The 12,679-nt window shown below is 47.3% G+C and overlaps 1 protein-coding gene across 1 annotated transcript in view; it reads left to right on the top strand.

Moving 5' to 3' along the window:
• LOC108710178 (inositol 1,4,5-trisphosphate receptor type 2) overlaps window positions 1-12,679 on the top strand; it is a 106,742-nt gene that overhangs the window by 89,488 nt on the left and 4,575 nt on the right. Inside the window, exons 46-54 of the mRNA XM_041585473.1 lie at window positions 117-242; window positions 4,074-4,249; window positions 4,492-4,656; window positions 5,850-6,039; window positions 6,227-6,313; window positions 10,196-10,329; window positions 10,755-10,920; window positions 11,110-11,270; window positions 12,276-12,437. Coding sequence (XP_041441407.1) covers window positions 117-242; window positions 4,074-4,249; window positions 4,492-4,656; window positions 5,850-6,039; window positions 6,227-6,313; window positions 10,196-10,329; window positions 10,755-10,920; window positions 11,110-11,270; window positions 12,276-12,437 — 1,367 coding nt within the window. The remainder of the gene's footprint in view (window positions 1-116; window positions 243-4,073; window positions 4,250-4,491; window positions 4,657-5,849; window positions 6,040-6,226; window positions 6,314-10,195; window positions 10,330-10,754; window positions 10,921-11,109; window positions 11,271-12,275; window positions 12,438-12,679) is intronic.

Here is a 12,679-nt window from a genome sequence, read left to right as displayed (position 1 = left end):
GTGACAGGAAGTTAAGAAAGGGGAGGGATGGAGGTGTGACAGAAAGTTAGGTAGGGGGAGGGACAGGGAAGATTGTATTGATATTGTATGTTATATTGAGGTGTCTGTATTTGCAGATAATCCCGCCCTGTTCTGGTTCTCCCGTCACATCTCCCTGTGGGGCAGCATCTCGTTCAATCTGGCCGTGTTCATCAACCTGGCGGTGGCGCTGTTCTATCCCTTCGGTGATGATGGGGACGAAGGCAAGTTGATAGTCATGAGAGGTACTGGCGAGTGTTTGTGTTGTGCATGTGAATGAGCCCCGTGGGTGCAAGTCTGTGTCCCTCGCTCAGTGGTTCAGTTGAGAGTTCAGTGGGTCCCCTCTCCCCTCCTACACGTTTCACCCATAACCCTCCTTATGTGCACCCCCTGTCTGTCTCCACGTTCCCCTAGCAACCATTCACTGATTTATATAATACACTGGAATACGAATAGGAGAGGCCTGAATAGAAAGAGGAAAGATTTCAGCAGGTAGCTGGTTGCTAGGGTCCACATTCCCCTAGCAACCAGGCATTGATTTGTATAATACACTGGAATATGAATAGGAGAGGCCTGAATAGAAAGAGGAAAGATTTCAGCAGGTATCTGGTTGCTAGGGTCCACATTCCCCTAGCAACCATGCATTGATTTGAATAAGAGACAGGAATATGAATAGGAGAGGCCTGAATAGAAAGATGAGGAATAAAAAGTAACAATAACAATACATTTGTAGCCTTACAGAGCATGTGTTTTTTAGATGAGGGTCGGTGACCCTCATTTGAAAGCTGGAGTCAGAAGAAGAAGAAGGCAAATAATGCAAAAACTATAAAAAACAAACAATGAAGACCAATTGGAAAGTTGCTTAGAATGAGCCACTGTATAACATTAAGGGGATGAGCAGTTATACAGCAGGAGGGTTAGTACAAGTCACAGACATTATCACAACTATTTCAGCAGTTGATTTTCTCGGTGTTTGTCTCGGGGCAGTGCCCGTGTTTGTGGGTTTCCCGGCAGCACATGATCCGTCTCTTTACTGATTCTTTGTTGGGTTCACGTGTCCCTCCTCGTGTCTCTGTCACACCCCTTCCTTGCCGCGGCCCAGCCAACCATTGGCAACGACTCTGTTTACAGGTTTCTTTTTCTGCCCGAGACACAAGCGGCTTTGTTGACTCCCTAGGGGATGATTTATCACGTGTGGCGTCTCCTTTTCTTGCATCTCCCACTTATTTGTGTGTTTGTCTTGGCAGCATGTCCTGGGATCAGCCTGCGCCTGCCCATGTGCTCCCTAATGCCGCAGGGAATGTTTATTCTTTACTGGAGAGAATGAGCCTTTGAACTACAACTCCCAGCATCCCCCGTAACCCTAGCATTTCATACATACACCTGGTAGCACTGCACAAATAAAGTGTCATTCATTGGTGGTGTATCAGAAACAGATTCCTTTTCTACCAACTACTTCCTGCATCATGGTTTCCTGTTGTAAGGCTTCTTTTTATTTTATTTTATATATATATATATATCTATATATATATATATATATACACAAACGCCTATGTGTAATAAAAGGCACTAAGTTTGCCCAGAAGCAGTAACCACTAGCAACAAATAAGATGATTAGTTTTAAACAGGTGACCAGTAAATGCTACCTGCTGATTGGTTGCTATGGGTTACTGCTTCTGGGCAAACTTAAAGGGGTTCTTTACCTTTAAAAATGTGGAGACCCCCCCCCCAAGCCCCTGCCCCATTTGCAAAGCCTTCTTCTGGCCCCCCACCCTCAGCCGCAACCCCCATCCGGCCCCTTGGGTCTGGGCCACAAGAGCCTGGGCCCACCGGGTTTTTTCCCAGTGTCCTGCCGGCCCAGTCGGACCCTGTGTAGAGAGGGATATTCTGAGATAATTTGCTATTGGTTTTCATTTTTTATTATTTGTGGTTTTTTGAGTTATTAGGCTTTTTATTCCGGATCTCTTTCTCTAAATCTGGTTGCTAGGGTGCAAACTACCCTAGCAACCATGCACGGATTTGAATAGGAGAATGGAATGTGAATAGGAAAGGCCTGAATAGAAAGATGAGAAATAAAAAGAATATATTCGTAGCCTTACAGAGCAATTGTTTTTTTTAGATGGGGTCAGTGACCCCCTCATTTGAAAGCTGGAAAGAGCCAGAAGAAAATGTAATTAAAAAAAACTATAAAAAAATGAAGACCAATTGAAAAGTGGCTTAGCCATGCTATTACATAACCCCCTTTGTTTACCAAGTAGGGGAATCTGTCAGAATATCATTGTGAATTCACTGTAATTATGATGATCGCTTCCCCTTTAAAACACTGATGGTTACATTTACCATTACCCTTCTATAATGCTGCCAGCTGTCCCCTAGAGCTCACAATCAAATTTTAATGCCCTGGGCTACAGTGTAGCGGTGACAAGGCTCCCGAATCCCGGAGACTTTGAGCCGCCTGATACTTGGTTTCAAAGTTTTATTCTGTAAACGAAAATGTAACGAGTTCAAATCAAGATATAAATATAAATGTGCGTTTCGCTTTCCCTTTAATGAATATTCGGCAGTTAAAGTGAAGAGCAGTGTCAGGATAAAGTCGCTAATAAGAGACGCGGCTGGAGGGGGAATGACAGGTCGGCGTTGGGGGAGGACAGATCGTTTGGGGTGAGAGATTTTGTCATGTGCAAAAAGGCCTTTCATTAAGCGTCTCACCTGTCTGGTACTGTCACTTTAAATGCTCAATTTATTCTCCTGCTCTCGGCTCCAAAGGGACCAGCGGAAAAAAACTGCTGAGACCAGCGGATTCTCCTCCAAATTCTCCTCCACTGCCCCTTCCACTTACTGACTCTGTAATGATGTGATTAGTGGAACCCCCAAATACCACTGGGACCCCAATGTTCTGATATATCAGCAGCGCCTGAATCATTTCTCTCTCTCCATATTCCTCATAACCAGATCCCTCTTCTCTGAGTAACGATACTCAGCACCACTATATACATTGTCTGGCATTGAGAGTCATCCCACTCTATTAACCTGTATATTACACTACCTACCCACATACCTACTGTACCTACTGTACTGGGACTGTGTATCCCTCCCCTCTCCCACCTGCCCACATACCTACTGTACCCACATACCTACTGTACTGGGACTGTGTATCCCTCCCCTCCCCCACCTGTACACAAACTACCTACCCACATACCTACTGTACCTACTGTACTGGGACTGTGTATCCCACCCTCCCCCACCTGCACACAAACTACCTACCCACATACCTACTGTACCTACTGTACTGGGACTGTGTATCCCTCCCCTCTCCCACCTGCACACAAACTACCTGCCCACATACCTACTGTACCTACTGTACTGGGACTGTGTATCCCTCCCCTCTCCCACCTGTACACAAACTACCTACCCACATACCTACTGTACCTACTGTACTGGGACTGTGTATCCCTCCCCTCTCCCACCTGCACACAAACTACCTACCCACATACCTACTGTACCTACTGTACTGGGACTGTGTATCCCTCCCCTCTCCCACCTGCACACAAACTACCTACCCACATACCTACTGTACTGGGACTGTGTATCCCTCCCCCACCTGCACACAAACTACCTACCCACATACCTACTGTACCTACTGTACTGGGACTGTGTATCCCTCCCCTCTCCCACCTGCACACAAACTACCTACCCACATACCTACTGTACCTACTGTACTGGGACTGTGTATCCCACCCTCCCCCACCTGCACACAAACTACCTACCCACATACCTACTGTACCTACTGTACTGGGAATGTGTATCCCTCCCCTCTCCCACCTGCACACAAACTACCTACCCACATACCTACTGTACCTACTGTACTGGGACTGTGTATCCCTCCCCTCCCCCACCTGTACACAAACTACCTACCCACATACCTACTGTACCTACTGTACGTGCTGCAGTGGGAGGAGGTTTACCCCAGTCTATACAATGTGCTGCTGTTGGTGAATATATTGGGTATAATTTGTAAGTGGAACAGTCTCTCATGTTATTTTCTTGTTTTCCAGGAACCCTCTCCCCATTATTTTCGGTGCTGCTGTGGGTCGCGCTGTCAGTCTGTACGACCATGTTATTTATGTTGCCCAAACCATTCGGTATCCGACCCTTCCTGGTGTCGGTGATGCTGAGGTCCATTTATACCATTGGTTTGGCACCGACACTCATACTGCTGGGAGCTGGCAATGTAAGTTTAGTTCTCACGGGAATATTCTGGCTACAAAATATCCTACTGGGGCCCAATAAGTATCTGTATCTACTGGCAAACTCTGGTCTGGACCCCATAGTCCCACCTGGACTCCCAGAATTCCCATTACAGACCCCATTGTATTTATATCTAGCCCTGGGTGTGCGAGTTGCCTGTGGGGGTTGTTCCAAAGTTGCCCCACTTTAAATAATGTCTCTGCCCCCCTCTCTGCCCTCCCACAGCTTTGGAATAAAGTCGTGTTTCTTGTGAGTTTTGTTGGGAACCGCGGAACGTTCACCAGAGGCTACCGGGCAGTTATAATGGACATGGCGTTTCTCTATCACGTGGTTTATGTGATCGTCTGCATGCTCGGCCTCTTCGTTCATGAGTTCTTCTACAGCTTCTTGGTGAGTTTCCACATAAATATACTAATAATGGGGGGCGGGTTGGATTTGTATACCCAGGGGGAGGTTCCTGTCTGACCATGGGAAAGAGAACAGCCCAGGAGCAGGAAGTACAGAGAATCAGAGCTCTGTACCTGGGTAAGTACTGGGGAGATTCACTTACCCAGGGGGAGGTTCCTGTCTGACCATGGGAAAGAGAACAGCCCAGGAGCAGGAAGTACAGAGAATCAGAGCTCTGTACCTGGGTAAGTACTGAGGGAGATTGGATTCACTTACCCAGGGGGAGGTTCCTATCTGACCATGGGAAAGAGAACAGCCCAGGAGCAGGAAGTACAGAGAATCACAGCTCTGTACCTGGGTAAGTACTGGGGGAGATTGGATTCACTTACCCAGGGGGAGGTTCCTGTCTGACCATGGGAAAGAGAACAGCCCAGGAGCAGGAAGTACAGAGAATCACAGCTCTGTACCTGGGTAAGTACTGGGGGAGATTGGATTCACTTACCCAGGGGGAGGTTCCTGTCTGACCATGGGAAAGAGAACAGCCCAGGAGCAGGAAGTACAGAGAATCAGAGCTCTGTACCTGGGTAAGTACTGGGGGAGATTCACTTACCCAGGGGGAGGTTCCTGTCTGACCATGGGAAAGAGAACAGCCCAGGAGCAGGAAGTACAGAGAATCAGAGCTCTGTACCTGGGTAAGTACTGGGGGAGATTGGATTCACTTACCCAGGGGGAGGTTCCTGTCTGACCATGGGAAAGAGAACAGCCCAGGAGCAGGAAGTACAGAGAATCAGAGCTCTGTACCTGGGTAAGTACTGGGGGAGATTGGATTCACTTACCCAGGGGAGGTTCCTGTCTGACCATGGGAAAGAGAACAGCCCAGGAGCAGGAAGTACAGAGAATCAGAGCTCTGTACCTGGGTAAGTACTGGGGAGATTGGATTCACTTACCCAGGGGGAGGTTCCTGTCTGACCATGGGAAAGAGAACAGCCCAGGAGCAGGAAGTACAGAGAATCAGAGCTCTGTACCTGGGTAAGTACTGGGGGAGATTGGATTCACTTACCCAGGGGGAGGTTCCTGTCTGACCATGGGAAAGAGAACAGCCCAGGAGCAGGAAGTACAGAGAAGAGCTCTGTACCTGGGTAAGTACTGGGGGAGATTAGTGCTGACCAGTGCATTGTCTCATCCCGCTTATGCAGCTGTTTGATTTGGTGTATCGGGAAGAAACCCTGTTGAACGTTATTAAGAGTGTGACAAGGAACGGTCGCTCCATCATTCTGACCGCCGTGCTCGCCCTCATCCTCGTCTACCTCTTCTCCATTATCGGCTTTCTCTTCCTGAAGGACGACTTCATCATGGACGTGGACAGGCTGAAGACCCCAGATCTGCGTAAGCTCCTGTTATTTGGTTCAGGGTGGATAACAGATCAGATGAGTAGCTCAAATAGACACCTGCCTTAGGCTGTATTCTCTTCCAATACAATTGGCTCCATGTTTTGATCCTTCTGATTCTTAGACTTCAGTTTTAGTAGATCTAATCTAATACACCTTATGGTTTGACTGCTTCTCTCTGTTAGGACACGGAGAAATCAGAACATCACCTCTGACCACCATGATGAACACCTGTCAGAAGGAAAACTGTTCCACAACAATAACTATTCCAGGTTGGTCTTTTACTGTCTCCATCTGATCCTTCATTCTCCAACTTGCCCTACTTTCTCCACACCACCCTATTGTCTCCATTTTGCATTACTGTCTCCAGCTTGTCCTACTGTCTCCATCTTGTCCTACTGTCTCCATCTTGCCCTACTGTCTCCATCTTGTCGTACTGTCTCCATCTTGTCCTACTGTCTCCATCTCTCCCTACTGTCTCCATCTTGCCCTACTGTCTCCATCTTGCCCTACTGTCTCTATCTTGTCCTACTGTCTCCATCTTGTTCTACTGTCTCCATCTTGTCCTACTGTCTCCATCTCATCCTATTTGTCCTACTGTCTCCATCTCTCCCTACTGTCTCCATCTTGCCCTACTGTCTCCATCTTGTCCTACTGTCTCCATCTTGCCCCACTGTCTCCATTTTGTCATACTGTCTCCATTTTACCTTACTTTCTCTAGTTTGTCCTACTGTCTCCATCCCGATCTACTGTCTCCATCTCATCCTACTTGTCCTACTGTCTCCATCTCTCCCTACTGTCTCCATCTTGCCCTACTGTCTCCATTTTGTCATACTGTCTCCATCTTACCTTACTTTCTCTAGTTTGTCCTACTGTCTCTATCCTGATCTACTGTCTCCATCTCATCCTACTTTCTCCAACTTGCCTTACTGTCTCCAAGTCCCCCTACTGTCAGCATCTTGCCCTACTGTCTCCATCTTGTCCTACTGTCTCCATCTTGTCATACTTCCTCCATGTTACACTACTGTCTCCAACTCATCCTACTGTCTCCATCTTGTCCTACTGCCTCATTGTGTCCTACTGCATCCATCTTGCCCTACTGTCTCCATCTTGTCCTACTGTCTTCATCTTGTTCTACTGTCTCCATCTTGCCCCACTGTCTCCATTTTCTTCTACTGTCTCCATCTTATCCTACTGTCACCATCTTGTCCTACTATCTCCATCTTGTCCTACTGTCTCCATCTTGCCCTATTGTCTCCATTTTCTTCTACTGTCTCCATCTTGTTCTGCTGTCTCCATCTTTTCCTAGTGTCTCCATCTTGCCCTATTGTCTCCATCTTGTCCTACTGTCTCCATCTTGTCCTACTTTCTCAATCTTGTCCTACTGTCTCCATCTTGTCCTACTTTCTCAATCTTGCCCTACTGTCTCCATCTTGTCCTACTGTCTCCATCTTGTCCTACTGTCTCCATCTTGTCCTACTGTCTCCATCTTGTCCTACTGTCTCCATCTTGTCCTACTTTCTCAATCTTGCCCTACTGTCTCCATCTTGTCCTACTTTCTCAATCTTGCCCTACTGTCTCCATCTTGCCCTACTATCTCCATCTTGTCCTACTGTCTCTATCTTGTCCTACTGTCTCCATCTTGCCCTACTGTCTCCATCTTGTCCTACTGTCTCCATCTTGCCCCACTGTCTCCATTTTGTCATACTGTCTCCATTTTACCTTACTTTCTCTAGTTTGTCCTACTGTCTCCATCCCGATCTACTGTCTCCATCTCATCCTACTTGTCCTACTGTCTCCATCTCTCCCTACTGTCTCCATCTTGCCCTACTGTCTCCATTTTGTCATACTGTCTCCATCTTACCTTACTTTCTCTAGTTTGTCCTACTGTCTCTATCCTGATCTACTGTCTCCATCTCATCCTACTTTCTCCAACTTGCCTTACTGTCTCCAAGTCCCCCTACTGTCAGCATCTTGCCCTACTGTCTCCATCTTGTCCTACTGTCTCCATCTTGTCATACTTCCTCCATGTTACACTACTGTCTCCAACTCATCCTACTGTCTCCATCTTGTCCTACTGCCTCATTGTGTCCTACTGCATCCATCTTGCCCTACTGTCTCCATCTTGTCCTACTGTCTTCATCTTGTTCTACTGTCTCCATCTTGCCCCACTGTCTCCATTTTCTTCTACTGTCTCCATCTTATCCTACTGTCACCATCTTGTCCTACTATCTCCATCTTGTCCTACTGTCTCCATCTTGCCCTATTGTCTCCATTTTCTTCTACTGTCTCCATCTTGTTCTGCTGTCTCCATCTTTTCCTAGTGTCTCCATCTTGCCCTATTGTCTCCATCTTGTCCTACTGTCTCCATCTTGTCCTACTTTCTCAATCTTGTCCTACTGTCTCCATCTTGTCCTACTTTCTCAATCTTGCCCTACTGTCTCCATCTTGTCCTACTGTCTCCATCTTGTCCTACTGTCTCCATCTTGTCCTACTGTCTCCATCTTGTCCTACTGTCTCCATCTTGTCCTACTTTCTCAATCTTGCCCTACTGTCTCCATCTTGTCCTACTTTCTCAATCTTGCCCTACTGTCTCCATCTTGCCCTACTATCTCCATCTTGTCCTACTGTCTCCATCTTGTCCTACTGTCTCCATCTTGTCCTACTGTCTCCATTTTCTTCTACTGTCTCCATCTTGTTCTGCTGTCTCCATCTTTTCCTAGTGTCTCCATCTTGCCCTATTGTCTCCATCTTGTCCTACTGTCTCCATCTTGTCCTACTTTCTCAATCTTGTCCTACTGTCTCCATCTTGTCCTACTTTCTCAATCTTGCCCTACTGTCTCCATCTTGTCCTACTGTCTCCATCTTGTCCTACTTTCTCAATCTTGCCCTACTGTCTCCATCTTGTCCTACTTTCTCAATCTTGCCCTACTGTCTCCATCTTGTCCTACTGTCTCCATCTTGTCCTACTGTCTCCATCTTGTCCTACTGTCTCAATCTTGTCCTACTGTCTCCATCTTGTCCTAATGTCTCCATCTTGTCCTACTGTCTCCATCTTGTCCTACTGTCTCCATCTTGCCCTACTGTCTCCATCTTGTCCTACTGTCTCCATCTTGTCCTACTGTCTCCATCTTGTCCTACTGTCTCCATCTTGTCCTACTGTCTCCATCTTGTCCTACTGTCTCCATCTTGCCCTACTGTCTCCATCTTGTCCTACTGTCTCCATCTTGTCCTACTGTCTCCATCTTGTCCTACTGTCTCCATCTTGTCCTACCGTCTCCATCTTGCCCTACTGTCTCCATCTTGTCCTACTTTCTCCATCTTGTCCTACTGTCTCCATCTTGTCCTACTGTCTCCATCTTGTCCTACTGTCTCCATCTTGCCCTACTTCGCAATGATGAGAAAGAGAAGGACTGAATAGGAAAGTAAAAATAAATGATATACAAATAAGATGAGCAGACGCTGAGAGTTCATTCTGACATTAAATTCTTCTTTGAATTCTCCTTTATTCTCGCTCCTCCCTGAGCTCATGTTCCTTAGTTCCAAGTGACACAAACACAATCACATGACAGTCGGTGTAACTCAGGCCAAAAGGGGCAAATCAGGATTCCCTCTCAGGGCCCTCGTGGTTTCCCTCTCTGAGATTCTGTCAGTATTCACCTTCCCCAATGGGACTCCACTCTCAGCGCCGGCTCCTTGTACAAAGAGTCATTGAGGGGCCGAATGACTTCCCATGTGACTGGGAGAGACGCGTTATGTAAAACCGCTGCAGGCTGCAACCAGTGAACGGAGTCAATATTTACCAAACGGTGCAAAGAAAAATGATTCTTATTTCTCTGACATCATCTGTTCTTAGACACTTAACCATTTCCCCCAAAATTCTCCGAGCACAGCCGCCTCAACTTCCAAGTCTGACTCGGATTCATTAGAATTTAATTTTCTTAAATTATGGGGAAAAGTGTTTTTAGGTGGAGTTCTGCTTCCTACAATAATAGGGTTTATGACCTGGCATGTAATAGCTTCTAACATGGGCCCCAATGGCATGGGATGGGCCCCCCGGTACTTAGTTATACTCTCTGTCCAGCCAGATGAGCGCCCCCTACTGCTGATACCCATGATCCTCCACTGGGTATTTATCGTCCCATTTTCTGCAGATTTAGATGATGTTGATGAGGAAAGCAGGGAGCGGGCGTGCGACACCCTCCTGATGTGCATTGTCACCGTGTTGAACCAGGGGCTGCGCAATGGAGGAGGAGTGGGTGATGTTCTGCGGAAACCTTCGAAGGACGTGAGTATTATGAAGTGCAAGCTCCTGAGTTGGCCCCATAGTCTTCTCCACTGCACATTGGCTGATAGGTGGGACACCGCTCTCCCCTGTCCAATCACAGTGATTGGGGCTCCTCGGAAGTGTGACACGAGAAGTATTGTCTAAAGGCCCTTCTGGGTTTTCATTAACCAACGAGAGAGTTTAAAGTCAGTGGAGCCACCCCTAGCCATGGGATCTATGAAAGCCACTTGGGAACCCAACATTGGGGTCCTGAAGGGCCTCATGGGTAGTAACCAATCACCCAGGGATACAGTAAAAGCCTCACGGATCCATGCTAGAGCCTTGCTTCCCATTCATACTCTCCCTTTGCATTAATTGGAACCCAATTGTCCTTAACACCCCCCCCGCCCAGTAAAAAATACTCCTGACTTAGGTTCCTCTCACAGGAGCCGCTCTTTGCTGCCAGAGTGGTGTACGACCTTCTCTTCTACTTCATCGTCATCATCATCGTCCTTAACCTCATCTTTGGAGTCATCATTGACACCTTCGCCGATCTCAGGAGTGAGAAACAGAAGAAAGAGGAGATCTTGAAGACCACCTGCTTCATCTGTGGTACGTTCTCCATGACTGTTACCACTCCCTGGTGGGACCTACCATGTGTAATTATGGAACTGGCAGAAGTCAATCGTGAGAGTGTTGCCCCAAACAAAATGGCAGCTTCTCTGCTTAGGGTTCCAGGTATGGTGGGATGTGTTGGCTGAAGCAGAGAATATGTAACCGTAGGTTTCTCTCTCTTTCCAGGACTCGAAAGAGACAAGTTTGATAATAAAACGGTTTCCTTTGAGGAGCACATCTTGTCTGAGCACTGCATGTGGCACTACTTGTACTTCATCGTGCTGGTAAAGGTCAAGGACCCCACGGAGTATACAGGACCTGAGAGCTACGTTGCGCAAATGATAGTGGTAAGTCTGTAGATTTGTATTTATAATTACGGGAGGGAGCTGCCATGCCGCTTCCATTAGGCATTACAGTATGAGGGTGGAGCAGATTGTGTGGCCAGATGATGAAACGACCAATGATCTAGTCCTTGCCTAGCACAGCTTAGTAGACCCGAGCCCCTTTATTTCTAGTAGAATGAATATGTGGAGCAGGTGTTGGGATCAGCGTGTGTGGGAGGGAGACATATGAAGAGCCGGATCCTCTCTGTAGAACTATATTAAAGGCTGGTCCGACCCGTGTCACATTAGGAGCAATAGATCTCAGGCAGAATTGATGGTAAACACTGACTGCCACCCAACCGCCAGATAGAGTCACTAACAAAGCTCGTTACCCTGTAGTGGCCCCGATGCAGAGTCTGTGGCCCCGTCATACTGACCAGTTCATGGAGAGCAGCTGCACTAAACGTAGTGGTTGAGCGAGTGTAAGCTTATCAGCCCAGACATGGGCCGTCTTCTCTGACACAAACCTCCCGGATGTTCTCGCTCGAGTTTGTTCAAATTTGGGAAGCGGATTCTTTCTATTTTATACCAATACCATCTGCTCAGCAAATGTTGCCTGGTAGTGCCAAGCCGCTTCTTCCCGCGTCGGTGGATTTCCAGGCTTATTAACTGGGTTTTAGACCCGTAGAACAGACAAGAGGCATCAGAAGGTCCTGTAAATAACTGTGCGCTCCCTGGGGGCGGAGACAAGTCCTGGGGAAAACTGTTTGACAGGGCCCTAAATGTGGGTAAAATGATTAACGACCCTCTTAATCTGATTATTCATTCTTTATCATGGCTTAGCCAATCGCAACCCTGCGTTCCTGCTTAAAGGCCAACTACATCCTAAATTCCTCTTGCTAAACAGGGAATTTCCCTGCTGATAATCACACAGGGCTGCAGCAACACACGGCTTTATATACACGGCCTTCTCTCTACTAGTGATTCTGTCACTCAGACCCAAAATCTTTCTTCTCCCCACTCTTTTAGGAGAAGAATCTTGATTGGTTCCCACGGATGCGAGCAATGTCCCTGGTCAGCAGCGAGGGGGAGAACGAGCAGAATGAGATACGAAACCTGCAGGATAAACTGGAAACCACCATGAGTCTGGTCAAGCAGCTGTCGGGCCAACTGGCTGAGCTGAAGGAGCAGGTATATGGTCACACCTACTCTCTTCACCTTCTACTACTGTCTCCATCTTGTCCTACTGTTTCCATCTTGTCCTACTGTCTCCATCTTGTCCTACTGTCTCCATCTTGTCCTACTGTCTCCATCTTGTCCTACTGTCTCCATCTTGTCATACTGTCTCCATCTTGTCATACCGTCTCCATCTCCGTCTCCATCTTGCCCTACCATCTCCATCTTGCCCTACCGTCTCCATCTTGCCCTACCGT

The sequence above is a fragment of the Xenopus laevis genome, chromosome 3L, assembly GCF_017654675.1.
Source record: "Xenopus laevis strain J_2021 chromosome 3L, Xenopus_laevis_v10.1, whole genome shotgun sequence".
NCBI lineage: Eukaryota > Metazoa > Chordata > Amphibia > Anura > Pipidae > Xenopus > Xenopus laevis.
Note: the sequence above shows the minus strand (reverse complement) of the source record. Positions and strands in the feature narration are given on the sequence as shown.